At 31.6% G+C, this 20,747-nt stretch overlaps 1 protein-coding gene across 3 annotated transcripts in view; it reads left to right on the top strand.

Annotated features, from left to right (window-relative positions):
- The window catches only part of LOC142331182 (ATP-binding cassette sub-family B member 10, mitochondrial), a 60,547-nt gene that overhangs the window by 28,911 nt on the left and 10,889 nt on the right, over nucleotides 1-20,747 (top strand). For all 3 annotated transcript variants that reach the window (XM_075376908.1, XM_075376910.1, XM_075376909.1), the window contains exons 3-9: nucleotides 1,566-1,766; nucleotides 9,135-9,337; nucleotides 11,549-11,659; nucleotides 13,746-13,916; nucleotides 15,022-15,253; nucleotides 16,438-16,624; nucleotides 19,424-19,523. In XM_075376908.1, coding sequence (XP_075233023.1) covers nucleotides 1,566-1,766; nucleotides 9,135-9,337; nucleotides 11,549-11,659; nucleotides 13,746-13,916; nucleotides 15,022-15,253; nucleotides 16,438-16,624; nucleotides 19,424-19,523 — 1,205 coding nt within the window. The remainder of the gene's footprint in view (nucleotides 1-1,565; nucleotides 1,767-9,134; nucleotides 9,338-11,548; nucleotides 11,660-13,745; nucleotides 13,917-15,021; nucleotides 15,254-16,437; nucleotides 16,625-19,423; nucleotides 19,524-20,747) is intronic.

Raw genomic sequence — 20,747 nt, 5'->3', positions numbered from 1 at the left:
TGGGTAGACTATTTTGTTCCTAACACATCCAGTCACTTAGCCTCTAGAACAAATGTTTTTATAGGAAGTTTGTGTTACAGTCAATTCTGGTTAAACAAAACAACTATCAGCATTACTAGGTTGTTGGAATTCATAGATTGCTACTGTAAGGTTTAACACCTTTAAAACCTTACTGGTTGTGACATGTTATAAGTTTTTATACTCTTCCCTGATTAGGTTTTGATGGTTTAAAAATATGTAAATTTTGAATAAGTGTAAGTAATTACATTACACTAATTACATTAGTAATTATAATATGGTTTATTGCAACCTCCTTATGCTTAATTTATTTCTTATTTTTAATGATCATGTCATGTTTTTTTTTAAAGTTTTTAATTGTTATATCTTATGCATTCAAAAAATGGCCAAATAAAAAGGTACGCAAAGCGTTAAAACAAAACCATTATCTTTGTATTGTGATAACTTTTTATTGTAAGTAACCAGATGTATAACAGTAGATTATCAGTATTCGTTCTGGTTTATTTTAATCTACCTTATAAGGTTGAAACTTGTGTGTGGGAATGTAGAATGGATGTTTTGTAGAACATGAAAGTGCCTTGCCTATATGGTATTTGAACTTCAGACTTTCCAGATGAAAGACTGAGATGCTACAATTCTGCCATGGCGATTGTAAATGATTGAATGAATATCCATTGGTAATTACCATAGTTGTGGTTCTGCTTTTAGTAATTTTCTGTTAGCATCTGTAACTTTATTGTGGATTTTATAGATTGTGATACGCTTTAACCAGTTGAAGAATTAAACGTTTGTGCTTCATTTTATTTCTTGGATTGTACAAGTGAAAAAATATTTCTTTTTTTTTTAATTTTTCATGTTTTATTTATATAGTGAATAACAAGCTAGCTTATATTCTGATTTAAATTAATAATTCTAATTTTAAGGGAACTCAAGCTGTAATGTTCATTGTTTAACTTAGCTTACAAGATTACTCATAAGAAAACTATAAAGAGAATAAAGTTAAGTTGCTCATGTTTGTTGGATGTTAAGTGGAAACTTATGAAATGAGTTTGTAAAAATTAAGACAGAATTCAAAGCGTTAATGAATTTCTAATAGTTTAACTGGACATAACTTTAATATCCCAAATATAAAAGTTATTAGTTAACTAGGTTTCAGAAGATTTCAACTCAACATTTAATATTACATATGTTTATTGTTGGAGTACTTTTACATATCTGCCAGAACAATTAAAACTACGTTTTTCTTAACATTTTAATTTGTTTTAAAAATGGCCAAACTTATAGTTTTATCCACTCAATCCTGGTATTTAACTATTGTGAAAATTGAATTAAATAAAGCTCCAACCCTGGCTATATGGTGTCTATGTGTGTGTGTGCACGCACATCCACGTGCACACACACACACACACACACACATAGGTGTCACGTGTTTGTGTGTCTCAAATCATCATAGAGTGAAGCAATTAATTTTAAGAAAACTCTGCAGAATAGATTCCAATGACTTATAGTTTGTTTTTATTATGTGGATATTTTTGTTTGTTTTTCAGGAGCAGTATTCTTATTATTAATATCTAGCAGTATAACAATGGCAATACCATTTTCACTTGGTAAAGTTATAGATTTAATCTACACTGCGGATCAGCCAGAAATGAAAAAGAATTTAAATACGTTGTCATTAGTGTTGGTTTCTATATTCCTGTTAGGTGGCTTATGCAATTTTGGACGAGTTTATCTTATGAATGTGTGCGGTATGTATTTATACTTAAATAAAAAGTGACCATTTTTCATAATAAATTATTAAATTATTAAGTAATTTGTATAAAGGTTTTTCTTGACTTTACAACAATTCTGGAAAATATATTTCAGTTTTACACAAATTCACAAGGTGTGTTTCAAAAGTAAGGGTAGGTCATTAAAAAACAAAATAAAACAATTAAAGATTATTATTTTTTGTATATTTGTACATACCTACTTTATTATTCAACATAATCACCATTATTTTTAAGCATGTTTTTATTTAGGAACAAGCTTTATAACATTCTCTTCATAAAAATCTGTTGCCTTAGATTTCAGCAAGTTCAGTACTGCTTTTTTCAACTAACTTGTCACAGTCCTTAAACCGCTGAGAACCAAACAACATTTTTTTATGTGAATAAAGTCATTGTAGTCAGTAGATACAAGATTTGTGCTTGAGGGGTCATGATCTAAATCTTTCCACCCAATTATTGATAAATCTTCTCAACAGTGTGTAGAGTTATCATGAAGAGAACAATTCCTGATACAGGATCTCATCCTGATTCTGAATCACACGCTTTAGTTGAAAAATGCTTCACATTACATTTCCTGTGGTGGTTTATCTTGGTTTCATGAAATCCCCCAAAACGACATTTTTGTCCCTGAGAAGATTTGCAGTGGCTGAATTGCTTGATTTTTTTTTTGGCTTCAGTAAACTTGAATAACACCAGTACTTGGATTATTGTTCAGACTCCATACTGAATTAGAAATCCATGTTTTCACCAGTAATATGGAAAAAAGTTTACCACCTCACTCTTGGAGTGGAGATTCCATTCTTTGATTTTTATGCATGACAGTCAACATTTTCAGGACGCATCTTGGTGCATAGTCTATGATAGCCAAGCTTGTACAAATTTGTTCATTGTATGTGTGAAATGTGAAAAAATTTGATTGCAAGAATGATAATTGTAGAGCATCCATTTTCTTGAGCTTTTGGATTCAGTTGTTCAGTAAGGCCTTTATTTTTAACATCACCCCTTCTTCCTCTTTTTATTATAAACATTTATACTGCCTTTAAGACCCACAAAACCATTGCCTAATTTCCTAAACTTCTGCTATAGAGCTAGCATGTTGACCTTTCATGTTAAGAGATCTAATTAAGCTTTGGATTTCTTAACTGGAAGAGTGCAGTTTCCCATAGTTTGTTTATAAACAGCATAACTGCAGTTTGCGGCAAGATAGTTATTTTCATAGATATCATTAATCATTTCCAACAGAAACGCAGATTGCTGATAGGATGTCAATAGCTAGCAAATGAAGTAGTTGAAAACATCTTGCATTTAAATAGTAAAGTATTTATTTTATTTACTAAAAGTAAGCTAATTTAGGATTAATGAAAAATTTAAGTGCTCAATCTATATAATTGGAACTTGAAAATGCTTAGCCTACACAACAATTTTTTTTGTGGTTTTTCTTTTCATTGCCAGCCAGCTGTGGGTCACAAAAAAATAACTATTTCTTTTTGTTTTTGTTCTCTTTGATTTTTCTCCAGTGTTCTTTCCTATGTTTGGAGAAGGAATTTTTCTTTCTTCTGATTATTTATACCAGTTAGATGTTCTTTGGGGTTTTTCTTTCTGGAAACCTTTAATTTCCTTTAATTTTTTTCTTTAATTTCCTTTCTGAAGATGTTTCTGTCAAATATACTTCTTCTTTAAATCTTATTTCTTTTAGATTTTTTCTAAATTGTCCCCCCAATCTTTATCTTTTTCAGTTTTCCTATTTTCAAAAATGTTATACATTTTTTAGGTATCACCCATATAGTGGCCACCTTCATCATTAATCGGTAATCATCTTCATCCATTTGGTGGTCATAAAAAGTAACTCTTCTTTCTCTTAATTTCATCTGTTATTTTTGGACAAAAGTCGTATAGTGCATGGTTTGATCTTATAACACCTTTAATGATAGGACCCAATATTTTCGTTAAAAATGTTGTTTCTTTCTTTTATAAATCTTCTATTGTACCTTCATATCTCATCAAAAGTAATGTTTCTGAACGATAAATAATTTCTGGTTTTATTACTGCTTTATAGTTTCTTAATTTAATGAATATTAAATAAGAATTTTTGTTTGTATAAACTCCTAACTTTCATAAAAGTTTTTTCAATCTTTCTGCTCTTATCTTAATTGCCTCTTTTCCACTTTTTGATGTTTACTTCATGGTATTTAAAGTCTTCTTAATGTTCCATGACTTGTTTTGAATACTTCTGATGCGTTTTTACTGTTGAACATGTATTCATTCTGTAACTATGTATATTTGTATACATATATAGTCATTTTTATTTTATGAAAATTTCTGTTTATGATTTATTAGAAGTATTAATATTTTTAGTGTTTAAATTGTTTTATTTGAGTTACTATTAAAAATGGCTTAGGCTGTTGACTTTTTTTTTTACCACAGTTCACACTGATTATCATCATTAATATAAATGCAGTATAGTTTCATTGGATGCCATTAGCAACTTTACGCCTAGAACATGTATCTGACCATCCTTTAGTAAATTGAATCTACTGATTTATAAACTGTGATTTGGTGATGAAAATCTTATGTGTACTACACATTGTTTTGTATTTCAGTACAGTGATTCCAAGTAATGACTTTGTCTTGTATATAAACTTATATATTATTCATTGCCTTTCCACTGTATACATTTTTAAATAGCATTAATATATATAACAGTAGTTTATTAAGCAAATCACAGAAATGTTTATTGTTTACAGTGTTCAGTAACAAACTATAGAACAATATGCTTCAATTACACTACATAAACATATAAAGCTGTTGCTATTGTTATTGTTAGATAGGAAGCAAGAATAAAGTGCAAGATATGTGGTGATGTTATGAACTCTGCCAACCTATAAAACAATAATTTCCCTGTTATGATAGTTATTTTAATCAGAAGGTGTAATGCCAGGAACATTATTGAAGGTACTTCGTATATGTACTTTTATGTATTTTAATTATTAAAGATATATGAGCACAGGTCAAAAATTATCTACACTTTTTGTGCTGTAATTTATTTTCACAAATTTAGGGGTTCAACAGTACATCACATTTCTATATAGTCATCTCTCTTGTCACGTGATTTGGTGGTCTTCAAGCTTGTGTATGCCTTCCAACAAGAAGGTTTTCAGTTGATTCCTAAGCTGCTTTTGCACCTCTTCCTGCACATATAGATTAGTGGAAAATCTATGTCCTCGCAAAACATCATTGAGCAGCTTAAACAGATGAAAGTTGGAGGGGAGCAAGATTTGGGCTTTAGGGAGTGTGTTCCAGTAACTCAAAATTCAACTAGATGGTTTGAACAGTGTGGCCAGCTGTTTACGGATGGGCATTGTCATGCAAAAACAATATTTTCTTCGACAGTAAACCTCAGCATTTGTTGCAAATTGCTGGCTTCAGCTTTTTTCCAACATTTCACTGTAACTTTTACTATTGATCATAGTTCCCTTTTCCATAAAGCCTGCCAGTGTAGATCCTTTTGCATTCCAAAAAGCTTTTAGCATAACCTTTCCCACTGAAGTTTTGAATTTTTTCTTCGTCTGAGATCCTGGGCATTTCCTCTCCGTAGTCTGGTGTTTCAATTCTGACTCATAGTGATGAGCCCATGTTTCATCATTGTTGACCATTCTGCTGAAAAATGTGTCGCCTTCATTGTTGAAGCATTCAAGTAAGTGTTGGCCAATGTCAACATGTTTGAGCTTGTGTTCTGCAGTAAGCGCCTTGGCACTCAACAGGTTTAGACTTCATAGAAGCCAACCTCGTCATGGAAAATTTGATAGGTAGAACCATGACTGATAATCAAAGAACACACTACCTCTTTGATGGTAACTCATCTATTTGCCAGAACCGTCTCTTGAGCTTGCTGAATCATGTCATCCATGGTGAAGGTTGAAGAGTATTCTGCTCTCTTTTTGTTTTCACACTTGTCCAGCCAATAAAAACTTCTCAGCCCATGATAAAACACTGTCCTATTGTGATAAAAATTTGATGGATTTCAGCCCCTTTCACACCCACTGACAGAGAAATTGGATCACTGCTTGTTGTTCCTCCTTGGTCCAAACTGCTAGCAAAGTGGACTTGTTTACTACACTGTTATTGCATGAAGGCGGTCAGGATCAGGATCAAATTTTGCATACATGACCGCAGTTGTATCAACACTAAGCATGTGTACACATCCTAACCTCGTAGGGGAAGCACCCGTCTTATAACAGTTCCGTGTGCCACACCATTCCCTCCATTCCTAGTCCTGATGGGCTTTACCGGAGGTCATCTTCAAGACCTCAACACCTGAATACATATTTCAGTTATCACAGAGGCCTCTATCAGGTTGCCACTGATGCAAATGCCTTAAGAGTCATTCCCATCAGTGATCGCAACCAAACATAATCGCCAGAATTTGCCTATTCTGATGGAAAAACCCAAACGGGTCCCTAGCCACTCGGACTGCTAATCTAAACTGTATCCCCTAATACCTTGTATCTGATTCGCTTAAGCACCAAAAATCTCAAAAATTGCTCAATGATACCCCATTCCTCTGTAACCTTCCAACTGGCCTGCAGATCTAAACCTGAACCACATTGCCCTCAAGTTCTCAAACCACCTCTGTACGCCTTTACTCGTATTACGAGCGGACATACAGCACATGATTTGTTTCATAGTTAACAAAACATTTAGGACAATGACCCAAGTCAGTCGAGCCAAATGGAGCCAGCCTTTCTGAAAACACACCGTGCCTAGAAATGAATTGAATTACTTATCAGTTCAGGGAGATTCGCAAAGTGACTTTTAACGCCCTCACTTTGGGGAAGAGATCATACGTGTAATGCCCACCTGCCATCTCATCCCACCTACTCTAAATTAAAACCTTCCCCCTCAATTTCTCTAATACACTGCGCAGTCAGTTCTCCCAACTTTTTTGCAGCAAATCGTTGTTGGTTCTCCAACACAAGGACGTCAGTTGACTTTACACCCGCGATTAGTAAAACTGCACATGAGATAGTTCTTTAACTCCTAGTTACAGTTAGTAATAAGAGGCGCCAAGCCCTCAACAGAATATCACTGTAAGTTTTATACCTTATTCTTTTCGCCCAAACTTGTGCTGCATATAGCATGATAGCCTCGCATATACCTTTATATAAAATTCTCATTATTTTGAAATTTAATCCCCAATTGTGATGGACCGTCCTTTTGTGACACACTGAAAGTGTTCCTTGAATCTGAAAATCTCATCAAGAAGCACTAAATACTTTTGCAATGAAACACCGAATAATATGGCCCGCCATAAAAACAAGAATTCACCAAGTTACTGCCAAATGGCCTTTCATCAGCTTATGATGGTCTTCTCTGGGTTAAACACAATTTTGTGCTGATCACACCACACCTTTAGTGTCCTACATTCTTGCATTGCCTGGAATTCAACCTCATTCCGCGAATCTCCTTTGCATAAGTGATGACTCAACATTTGTTGGGCAACCTTAACCGCATTAGAGAATCAAACTCCACAACCCATAGTAGAGGGCCAGCATGTTACCTTGTGGACATTCCTTAAATTAATGTTTTTCCACTTCTGCCACCATCATGTACTACTATATGGTTACAAAAATAACTTTGTTGCACCCCAAGCTCGTCATGGTTGCACGCCCGATGTTGCGATTAATACAAGGTCGAGGGCCGTCACTAGTTGTTAAATGCCCTGGATATATCCAAGAATATATCCAGGACAAACGCAGAATTGGAGCTGATCACTATATCCATGACTTTTAAGATTACCAATCCAGATCTGATGGATCTCACTGTAGTTCAGTTCTCAGGGCATGGTGTGCAGGTTTGACTCTGGAGACATGTATGTTTAGCCAGGTACCTTTCCAGTCGATTTCATAAATTTGTCCTGTACATTGAAGGACTATGTATGGGCTTTCCCATGAAGCCCCGAATCCTGAATATTGACCATCCTGAGCAAACTGTCTGACAAACACTTGATTGTCCACTTGAAATGTAGGTTGCCCTTCTGTTGTGTATGAACTTCTTTTGAGAGTAGACCTCCTGGTGTAATGCTGCCTTCTCTTCTCTTTCCTCAATGAGCTGCTCCAGCAGTATTGGTAGGAAGACAGCTTCACTACCGAGAGCTAGTTGGTGCATGAGTTTCCTTTTCTGCAACAGAAATAGCTCCAATTGTTCATTAGCTCTTGCATTTGTCCATAAAGTTGGGATCACAGCTTGACAGTAGCTTTCGGGCAGTTATATTTATGCAGAATTCGGTTGATGAACTCAGGCTAATCAAGTTGTAGATCTTTTTATTGACTGACAATACAAAGCATCTCCTTTCAGCTGCCCTTCGGCATACTCAGCCCATTGCTCAACAGGCACTCTGCTCTTGTAGCTGAGTCTGTAGACAAGAGAACAGTTCTGACTCCTCATGTGGCAGGCCGCTGAAGGTTCCATTACTGGCAGAATTGCTGCACAGATGCCCGCAATCAGGCAGTCAGTGTTGTTGGGCACCTTATATGTTGGTCTGTCAGCTAACATGTGGTTAGCAGAGGCATGGCTAGGTTCAGCCTTCTCATCCAGACAATCTTTGCCCCACACTGGGCTGGACTCATCGCAGAACGGCTTCAACAGCATATGGCACCTGAAAACCTTGTGGTAGTCCTGAATATGGCCATTTGTGTGTTTGTGAGGTAGCCCTGAGAAGAGCTGTTGGGTCCAGAAGCTAGTCTCTGATGATGTTGGCTTGGCTGTAGTCAGGGAGTTGTGGCTCATATGTTGGACTCGGACTGAGCTTCCCTTCAGTGGCAGTGGTGGTACTCAGAATCCGCAGTGTTGGGCTTGTTTTGGTCAAGGCGGTTCTCTTTAAGCAATGCCATGCAAGGCCAGTCCCTGCTGATGGTCCCTTTGATCAGTCTGCTGGTCAGGGCTTTTGAAGTCTGGGGAGCTAGCCTGAAAAGGTAGTGTCTGCACTCAGCAGCTCTCTCGGCAGGCTGACCAGGTCTACTGCTCCTGCGAGGATGTTGGCATCTGCAGAGAGGTCCCCGTTGGGCCAACCAGAGAACTTCTTTCTTCTTTTTCTTCTCCAGACAGTGATCGGCGATAAAAAATTCATTCTGCTGTTTGCTCTTTTATAGAAGCCTAGTTAGGGGGCTGCACCACTGTGGTGGGAGAGTTGCGGTCAGTTACCTTGATGGGAGTGACACTTATGCAGGTGTGTATGTATACTGTACTCCCATTGACATCTGAACTAGTGTTGCGCTTGCTTATATGAAGCTTGACATGTATCTGGCAACAATATATAATATTTATGTCTTTCTTTTCCTTTGTTTACAGGACACAGAATAACAAAAGATTTAAGACAGAAAGTATTCTTATCAATAATTCAACAAGAAACCGCATTCTTTGATAAAAATAAGACTGGTGAATTAATTAATAGGTTATCTGCTGACACTGCACTTGTTGGTCAGTGCGTAACAATGAATATATCTGATGGCCTAAGATCTCTTGTTATGGCTGGTGCAGGAGTTTCTATGATGGTAATTTTACGTTTAAAATTATATTTTTCAGTTATAAAATTTTTTTTGTGTTTTTTGTACTGTAATTATTATTTGATGTGCATAATGTAACTTAGACAATTTAATTTGCCCTTGATAGAGCATTATAAGCTAATAACTCTTTTCCTATGATTTTTTTCAGGGACTCGTTTCTATTCAGGGATACAAAAAACCACAACTTTTGGCTGATGTTCCTTTTAGGCAAAGATGGGTGGCTTATTAAACTATTGTTTAAATAAAATTATTCTTTTTATAAACACGTTTGTAATTTTATGCCAGCCTGTAAAATAATTTAAAATAAGTTAATATATAGTTATTTCTTTATGCATTATAGTCATACTGTTTCTGTAGTAGTATACAGTTTCAGATTTAATAGTGTAACCTCTATCTACCTTCGCCATATAATTTTTACAATGTATAAACAGATGGAATTAATCATGTCAAAGCTATTACAGTATTCTCTATTTAAATGTTAGAATTCTATTAAAAAAAAAAGCATCGTCCTTATATAAATGTAACTATATTATTAATTTTTTTACTAAGAAAACTGGCCTACTTTTAACAAGATAAAATTACTTCATTGATTATTAATAGCAACATACTAATGTTAATTAATGTGAAAAAAATAATTAAAAACACTTTTTTTTATAGGAAATACTTAAAAAATAAGTTCACAATACTTTTATAAGATATACTTTGCGCTCCTTTGGCATCAGTTAGTAACTTGAGTTTATTATCTATCAATTTTGTTGATTTATCATGAAACCATAGTGACATTCTTTAAGTTATCATCAACAGTTGTCTTAACGACTTAACTAGTTCATGTGATAAATTACCTGGCTATTTAAAATTGAAATATCATCCTCATTCATACATTCCTTCATGTTTTGATTACATGATTGTGAGCAAGATCTTGCTGTTGAATACCCGTATCATTTGAAACAAATGTCTTTAACTCTGGAATGATATCAATTTTTAAAATATCAGTATATTGTATTTTACTCTGTTTATCCTACAATCATCACAGGCAATTGGACTTCTTCCTTTTTGTAACTGAAAAGATCTCAAAATATTTTTTAAATGTTGTTTTCTGAACCAATCAGATGACTACTGAGTACTACTTTTTCATCAGTTTAAATTGTCTTTTCTTCATTGAAGCAGATAAAAAAACTTTTTTTTTGGTCATAACTTTTTTTTTTCAGTAATAAGCCCTTATTGAGAGCTTTACAACGATATATCATAAGTGGTTCCAGAGTTATAGCCAAATAAAATTATAATTAATGTGATATTTGGATCTTACAAGGAGAAGGCACATCAAACTTCATTTCCTTTTTTTTACTTTTCTTGTTTTTTAATTTCAATATACTGATTTATTAATAATTATTTTAACCTTCTGATTGTTTAAAAAAAAGTTTACAATAAATAATTATTCAGTAATAATAAAAAAAATATATGAAAAAAATCAGAAGTTGTTAGTGAAATAAAATTTTATGTAATTTTAAAAATGCGCCTTTAATTACCTTTAAGTACCTTTAATTATTTCTTGAAAAAAAGTCTAATTTTTTTTTTGAGTTTTTTTGTGGCAGATTTGAAATTCAAGACATTTTCAATCTTCACTAATGCACTAAATACACCATCTTGTACTTCACTTGAACTTTCGAAGAATGTTCGAAGGTTATTTATTGCCAATTTCATATCTTTTGCTGTAATTGTAATTTCTACTTGTTCTGTTTTGTCTTCTTCTTCAGAATCCATATGCTGACTTAATGAAATTATGGTCTCTTTGTGAGATGGTGTGTGGTGATGTCTAGCTTTTTATAGTTTTAACAAAATTTAATTGCGAAAACGGTCACTTTCGCAGCCGGAATTTTTGTGCGGTTTCAATTTATATGTTACGCAATATAAAGGCTCCTAAGCCTGGTTTGTCATTTTTTGACTATCGTACTGCCTCTTCACGGTGGTTTGTTTAATACGGCATGAGGCCTTTATATATATATAATGTTTTTTTTTTACTCTAATGAAGTTATCATATGCCTTGGCTCATCCAAACAGGTGCTTGGACATTTTTTTTTAATCCACACTTATCAATTTCTGATGTGATTTATGTAGTATATTATTATGTATTAATATAAAAAAAACATTCTAACATTTTATATCTAAAGTTATGTTTTATTCAATTTGTTTTTGTTACAGTTTTATGTATCTTCAGAGCTTGCATGTGTAGGCCTGGCTATTGTTCCTCCAGTAGCTGTTATTGCTATTATTTATGGTAGATTTGTTAGAAAAATTACTAAAGCAGTTCAAGTAAGTCACATTTGCACTTTAATTTTTATATTTATCTAAAAAAAAGCAACTTTGATTGTTCGTTACATTAATGTAAGGGGAAAAATCGTTCTTTTTGTTTTTAAACTACTTAATGCTAACATTAATGTTCCAGGTAGTTCCATTGTGGAGCATTCAGGTTTTAAAATGCTGTGAAAATATGTTACATTTCTTCTCACTTGTAAAATTTGTCGTTATTTTAAGTATTAAAAAATAAAAATCCCCAAACCCAAAAAACAGTTACAATTGTAAATCTCCCTCATGTTACATTTGATCCTATCAAAAGTATTGATGTGAAAGACCGCTCCAATTTTGAAGTGTTATATATTCCTCCTTATTTGGTAATCTATGTGAATTTTATGAAATAAATTACAAGCAATAGTGAGGAATGTGGGGTGCATATTATTATTGAAATAAAAAGTAATTTTTTATAAAATGTGAACATATTTTTTATTGTTATTTATTTATTCTATTTTGTTAATTATTTTTTATTAAATTTCATTCTATATACCACCATTCAAGTTTTGATCTTGGTAAATTAATCATTAAAAAATTATAATATATATTAGGAGTTGTTCTTTGGTAAGGCCTCTGTGTACAAAGTTGAAGGTTTAGTAGTTCGTAGGGTGATATTATTTTTCATAAGAATTTGCTGTATGGGGGCCAATCCAGTGACCATGTTATATATTAAAATATTATTATCTGAGTTTTCCATGGTTACATAGATTTTTTATTACTCATACCTTGTGTGACAAATTTTTTCAGTATAAGGTGGGAAAGAGGAGTCAAAAAGAGTTATGGTGGAAGGGAATTAAGAAGCCACAGGCTTTTGCTTTACTTCTGTGATATTTTATATTTTCAGTGACTCTTACTGCAATTAAAAGTTTTCTATCCACATCTTTTTGCCTTATGTTATTTTTTTTTCAACAAGATTTAAATTTTACATTCTTCACAAAAACATTTTCACTTTTGTAATTATCCACAGTTCATGTGTGTAGTACACTCAGTTTTTGCAATCTATTTCTCTAAAAATTCAAAATTGTTTTGCTTGAAGGAATCTGTGTTAGATGTTAAGACTTCATTTTGGCCGATGACTTTCTTCATTCATTGCCTTAAGTATTGATCATATTTAATGGAATATTATCTCTGAAAAATTTAGAAAAAAGGTATCAATTTGCCATAGAGATCGGCAGAGTGGTAGCCCACAATCATATTTACATCTATATATATTTAGAATTTTAAGAATATCCCTGCTTCCAATTTTTTGGATTTGAATAATTCATGGTGTGTAAAAAAGAGAATATTGGAGTTTAAAGCTATTTAATCTTTCTCTTAACTTTGACTTACAGCAAAGAATTACAAATAAAATGAAAAAGTAACTCTTAGTTTTTCCATACAAGTTTTCAGTGTGAATATCTATCATCCAATCAATAGGAGAGTTTATCTCATACTTAAATCAGCAGTCTGGTGTAATGGAAGTGACAACTGCTTCAATTTTGTGCCTCGAATCCGGTAGATTTCTGTAGCGGAGGCATATCTTTGTAAAAATGCAAGGAAAAAGATACCTGAACTTTGGCTTGACAAATTTTGGTTCCTTCACAATGACAATACGCTAGCCTGTGCATCAGTGCTGATTGGAGTTTATGCAAAACATTTTGCACCTTAATTTTCCAAAGTGTGATATTTATAGTGTAAATGAGATGTATAATTTCACAGTCACTTCTGTAAGATCTAAATTTTTTTTTTACAGTTATGAATAAATAATATCGAGTTTCCAGGAAACATTATCATATGATATGTGAGGACATAGCGTTAAAAAATTCTTCACTACCAATATATAATGCCATTAGTAGAAGTGGAAAGAAAATATTGCAAAGCATAATTCAGCATTTTGTTTATAATATTTGCAATTAAATATTTTTTTTTATTAAAAGTTTGGAAGGGTGAAAGGTAAATTATTTTAGAAAGATATGAGTGGTGTATTTAAGTTTTGTTAACATTGTAATTTGTTTAAAAGCTTATATTGTTATAGTGGTTATAATAAACTGTTCAGTGATAATTGTTACAGGATGCTTTGGCTGAATCAACACAAGTGGCCGAGGAACGTATTTCTAATGTTCGTACTGTCAAATCATTTAGCCATGAGAAAGAAGAAATCAATATGTACAACAGTAGAATGGAAGATGTTTTTGCATTAGCGGCAAAAGAATCCTTTGCCAGAGGTTTATTTTTTGGTTTGGTGTGTTTTTGTTTTACATTCAATATTAATTTTTAATAAATTCCTTATTTTATATACTATAAATATCACATTTTTTAATAAGAAAACATATGGTAATATTTGTGTTATTAGTTGTAAATAAACTGGTAATGACTATTTTAATATTGGTTTTTATCTATTAAATCTGTAGTGTATTTTATCCACTTACTACTTATTGAAAGGTTCACAATGAACCTTTAATGAAATTTATTTTATAAGATTACATATTTATTAATTATATCAAAGATCCAGTTCATTAAACAATCACTGTTTTACTAAACTGACTAGCAGAAATTTGCATATATAGGAGTTTTTCTGTTACCATCAAGAAAAATATCTAAATTACAATTAATATCATTATCAGCTACGCACATAAAGAAATAACTGTTAAAATACTTAATGTTTTTTAGCTCTTAAAACTTATTTATGTAAGAAGTGTGCTGTTTAAATTAAACAAAATTCATATAGACTTCTTTTGAAGTTTTAAAATTTTATCTCTGTTATGTTTACTTAAACAACATCTTGTATTGCTAGTTCATAATAAATATTAAAAATACACCTTAAATAATATTTGAAAAGAAATCAGTTAATAGAAAAGTAATTATAGATTAAAAGAGTTAATAACAAAGTTTTGAATTACCGAGATCTTAAGTTAATTGTAAAATTAGTAATCAGATGCAGTCCATCAGTTGGTTGTCTACTCTCTCCCCCTTCTCATAACTTCATTTTTTCACAAATAGACCCTTTTGGAATTTTCAGCCATATTTTAGCTGAAAAACTGGTTGAATTTTCAACCATTTGTCTCTCCAAAAGTGATGTCTGTAGTTCTATGCTTTATTAACACAATGCAGGAGTGAATCTGTCTGCAGGATTGTACAGTTTTCATAATTGTGGAGGGGGAATTTGCAGCAAATGTAAAACTGGTGACCATCAGGAAAAACTAGGCCTCTTACTCTTTTTGAAATTAAATCTAACCATTAGCTTATGAGTTTAGTTACATAAAACTGTGTAAAGTCAATTTTAGTTTTAGTGTTTCACTTTTTATACTATTAAATTAATTATGCTTTAAATTGTCATGTTTTAGTAGACAGGTTTGAGTGGAAACGTGATCATATTAACTGTTCTATACTATGGTGTCACATTGGTTGGACATAATGAATTCACTGTCGGAAGTTTATCAGCATTTCTATTTTATGCTGCATATGTTGGAATCAGTTTAAGCGGTCTTTCCTCATTTTATGCTGAAATGAATAAAGGTCTTGGTGCCAGTTCTAGGTTATGGGAGATTATTGATCGTGTGCCTGCTATTTCTACTTCAGGTTTGATGTTATTTCTATGATTTTACATGTTAAAATTGAATTTTAAAGGTGATGAAGCTTATCTTAAATGTAGGTGCTGTTTGAAATATTAAACAACTTGTTTATCATGTGATCTCTGTGACAGAATGATAGTAGTTTTGGCCTTTAATTCGGAAGTCCCGGTTCAAATCCTGGTCAGGCATGACATTTTTCTTACACTACTAAATTCAGTTTTCATATTTCCATGCAGAAGTTTCAAGCTTATATGGCAAAATCATCAAGCCAAAAAAAACCAGGTTGATTATGATTGTAACAAGATATAAATCTCAGCTTGGGTACCATTAAGTACAGTAAGTGGGGAAAAGGATTTATACTACTGAAATTAAATCGTCCGTGCATGATGAATAAAACTTTATGTTTTTACTATGTCTAGTTATCCAAAAACAAAAATATTTTATTTGTGTTAGGTGTAAAATTATTAACCTTATATGCTGCAAGTAAGCTGTTACTAAACCCTGTAATGTAGTTTGTACAAGTAAAGGTTCTGTATAAGTATTTAATTAAAATATTATAAGCAGTAAAAATTTTTCATTGATAAATTTTTAAAATATATCACTCAACCTTTTTTTTTTTTTAATTAAATAAAATATACCTAAGTTGTTGAAATTTAGCAGTTAAACGTATGTTTTATCTCATTTTCTAATTAATCAGGCTGCCATAAAATTAATTAAGAGGAGTTATTTTGTTATTCTAATGTGTTGTAGTCTATTCTAAATGTTTATTTAAAATTAATTTCTATTATTATTGTTATTATTTTTAAGGAAATAGCTATTGTTACAACTCTGAGCTTATTTTCTTTGTAAAGCATAAACCTTGATTTTTATGTTGTGTATATAATGTATAGAATTTGATACACATATTGGATATTTCATCCGGAATGTTGGGTAAAAAAAGATAGAATCTGAGCAAGATTTGACTCCTAAATAGATTAAAAGAGGTGATGCTGCCATTCCACTTAGATGATTAAATGCAATTATTTTGAGTAAATTGTTTAAAGAATATAATTAGGTTTTTGTCTTTTATATAATTTACAGAAGTAATATTTCTGAATTTAATTGAGAAAATATTTATAAGAATATGTTATGTACTATATTCATATTTATAGTCAATTGGAAGTAATCTATTTGTTATTAATTAAATTCCAGGTGGACTTGTACCAACTGATCCATTAGTGGGAGATATAAAATTTCAGAAGGTTGTATTTTCATATCCTAGTCGTCCAGATTGTACTATACTTAATGAATTGGATCTATCTGTGAAGAGTGGTTCAGTTACTGCTGTTGTCGGTCAGAGTGGATCTGGTAAATCTACTCTCGCATCTCTTATCATAAGGTAACTAGTTGTAGTTTTCTGAACTTTTAATGTTTTATGTCTAAGTAACGATAATAGTTTTTGTTTAGGAAAAAGTCAAAGCCTAAGAGTAGTTTCAAGTTAATCTTAACGGTTCCAACATGTATTTAAAATATTATGATTCTGAATAATAACATCAACTGATATTTTTATAAAAGTTACAAGAATAAATCCTTCTTTTCCCTTTAACCATTTTTCATCATTGTTTTTAAAAAGTTAGATAAATTGCTGGCCTAATAAATAATATTACTACATCTTAATTGGTGTATTAGGTTGTAATAATTAGACAGCAGAAAATAAAAAATCAATGATTTCTTTTAAAAAATCCACTGAAGATTATTAATTTAGAAGAAAAACTCCATAATTTTAAAACTAAAAGAAGTAACACATTTCAGATATGAAAGTGAGTTAAATAGTTGTAAAATGTAAATTATTGCATTCAGCCATGTAAGTAATACTACAGAAACAAAGTATTTAAAAGAATTAAAAAGTGTTATACTGGTACTATCAAAGAAAATAAGAATGTCAAACTCTTGTGCCTGATATAAAACGGATTTTTCAATTGAATTACAGTAATTTAACTTGACTAGAAAGAATCAATGAATGATGATCTGTAATCAAGTTTCTTTAATCCAAGATTACATGGATGAAGTATTACGTTAAAATTACTTTGCTAAGAATTAGTCTTGAAGCCAGATGATTTGTATATAATACGGCTGTGTAATGCATATGGCGTAATTTATAACCAATATACACTATTTTGTGCCTTTATATCTAGAAACATCTCGTGACATATTCATATTTATTAAAATGATTTGGAGCACGGGTGGCTTGATTTTTGTTACAGGCAAAATGAATTTGATCATCCCAAAAGAACTTTTCTAATTTCACCCAAAAAGTTTTCCTTATGAACAATGAAAATAATATTATTATCGACAGGAATTCTATCCACACTATTAGGAATGTTATATCTACCTGATTTTTAAGGTAGATGGTTACAACCCATCTAGTAAATAAAGTTTTGAACTACTATCATAGAATTTTCAATTCCTTTTAAATAATTATCTTCGGATATAGATGCAATTTTCTCATCTCTGAGGAGGATTATAGTGAGTGGCTCAAGATCTTGAGGGAGGCCATTTATAAACAATAAAAAAATAAGGGACCAAGAAAATTTTCCTGACCCACTCCACACTCTAAATCTTGAATTGAAGATCTAAATTTGTCATGTGTATTTTTATCAAAAGTTGAAATCTCAATCACTTGTTTATGGTCAGTAAGGTATGACTTTAATTGATAATAAGCAACTCCTTTGATATTGTAGCTACTAAGTTTTTCATTAGTAAAACATGTAGAACTAAATATAATGCTTTACTGAGATAACAGAAAGTTGAAAGTGGAATATTTTTACTACATATACATTTTAAAATATTTTCCAAAAACTACACTAGTGACTTTTTTTTTTCTAAAACAGTATGAAAGTTTTTTGACACTTTTGGCTTTTAAAAAAATGTTAAGTTGATTTTTAATTTTTTTTGCAAACATTTTACCTCCTTCCAAAATAAACACCACTGTCAATTTTCACAGTTTCTCCTATTACTTAATTTAAGAATTGATACAAAATCACTCTTTCGTCGCTTCTCTGATACAGCATCCACTGTAAAATCTTCAGTACTCTTGTTAACCAGTATTATCCTTCTTTTTGGTAGCTTTGACAATTTCCACACTAACCTTTTCAAGACCTGCTGCTTTCTGTATTTTAAATTATGTGAATGGCTTTCTTAATCTGTACTGTTGTTATTTACTCAAGCACAGTTCCTATTTAGAACTCTGTACTTCTTTCTCTTCTATTCACCCACCGTAACCTGATCCAGTTAGTTATGAAATATACTGATCTATTATTTATTACTACAGACATATGTAAGTATATATGAATAATATACTTTTTTACAATTTATTAAAATGTTTTATTTTTAAAATTGGACTCTGCGTGATGTAACCTGTAGGATATAAACAAGGAATTGATGATAGCTTATTGACACCTTATTCATGTAATTCATTTATATTAATATTAAACGTAAAGTATTAATAAAATAAAAAGGTATTAATGTAGTAGGCGATCTACCGCTGTAGTTAGTTAGTTCTTAGATTGCACCACTGAAATGTTATATTGAAATAAGAAAATAAATAAAACTATAAATATAATCTAACCAGACTTAACCTAAATTCACTATTTAAGGTACTTGTCTTTGCTCCCTAATCAAGATTAGCGAGTAAAGCGAGCATAGGTTAAGTTTGGTTAGATTACATTTATAATTTTATTTACATATTTTCTTATTTCAAAATAGCATTTCAGTGGCACCATCTAAGAACTAACTAACTACAGCAGTAGATCGCCAGCATTAATACAAAAAAAGTTATCAATTGAACACTTACATATAATCACATTTGTAAGAAATTATCAGAATTTGATATTGTTTTTATTTAATAAATTATTTTCATTTGATTTGGTCAAATACAATTTTTTTTTGTAGGAACAATGTTTGTCAGGCTTGTTAGAAGTTGTTAGGACACCGTCAACAGGACTAGCATAGCTGGTTACAGCTATCAATTTTGTGGAAAAACCTTGATGCAATTGTTTAGTATCCATTATTCAAAAAGAACACAGTAACCAATTCTATACTGATATAAAGTGATTGTTTAGAAATGTAAGTCTTTTATTGAATATAGTTGACTTCTAGAATTTTTTAATTTATTCATTTTGATTTTTTCTTGTCTTAGGTTATATGATCCACAAGCCGGTGTTGTTTTAGTAGATGGTCTGCCAGTTTCAACATATGATCCAGTCTGGCTTCGGTCATTTATAGGAACTGTTAGTCAGGTATAACTAATCTGCTATAATATTTTTCTAAAATACCATATTTTATCATTTATTTTTTCACTATTAGCTTGGCGTTTTTCATTTTCTACAAAATTCATCTTCCAATAATAACTCTGTGATAGTCATTAATAATTGGGTGATATTAGGATGTAATTAGTAAAATAAATAAATAAATAAAAATATATTTTGATCATTTAAAATATTTGTCTTTTTGTTAAATTTTTATTTGTTGAATTAGATTGCTACTGTAAGTGTTAAACAGGAGAAAATCTGTTTTTATATTTCATGAAAAAAACATAAATTTCATTTTCATTTATATTTCATAAAAAAACATCATTTGGATATTAGTTTATTTAAAATTCCTGTTTTCCTACTTACAAGAGTTATTTGGAAATTTCTCAACCTAAACTACACAAAAGGAAGACCTAAAATACACAAAGTTTAGGTTCTCGACCTAAAGAAAACACAAAATTTTTCAAAAAATTTTTATTTTTCATTGTAGTTACCTTGGATTTTGATGTATTTAGACCAACAACTTTCCAACTTTGTAATACTCTCAGTATAATTTGATTTGTACAACTCTGCAAAATAAGTGGTTTCTCATCTTTGATCTCATTATTTGAAGTGAATCTTCATCCAGCAATTCATTTTTTCAGGTTTGGGAAGAGGAAGTAAGGAGCCAAATCTAGTGAATTTGGTGCATATGGAAGTACTTCAAAGCATAGGTCTAGGAGTTTTGCAACAACAACTCAAGACGTGTGCAGGCACATCAGTGTGGTGAAAGAGCACTTTCTTTTTTACCAATTGTGGACGTTTAGCCTGAATAGCACTCCTTCAGTAAATCCAGTAGTGAAGCCATAATACTCCTCACTGATGGTCTTGTCTTTTGCCTGGTAGTCTATGAGTATCACTCTTACAATCCTAAAAAACCACAGCCATGACTTTTCCAGCTGATTGGACCATTTTTGCTTTCTTTGGTACATTTTCACAAACTCCCATCCACTGTTTAGACTGCTTTTCAGTCTTTGATGTGTAATTTGAATCCATGTTTCATCTCTGCACATTTCATCTGTATAAAATGTCAAAGAAACTCAGAGGAATTACCTTTAAATAAATAAAAATCCTCGAGAAATGTTCAGTTTAATGTATTTTTGGATCATCTGTTAATAAACTATCACCCATCAATCAAAAAGCTTTTTTATACCCAAAAAACGATGTAAAATG

Source organism: Lycorma delicatula, chromosome 10 (assembly GCF_047948215.1).
Source record: "Lycorma delicatula isolate Av1 chromosome 10, ASM4794821v1, whole genome shotgun sequence".
Lineage (NCBI taxonomy): Eukaryota > Metazoa > Arthropoda > Insecta > Hemiptera > Fulgoridae > Lycorma > Lycorma delicatula.
Note: the sequence above shows the minus strand (reverse complement) of the source record. Positions and strands in the feature narration are given on the sequence as shown.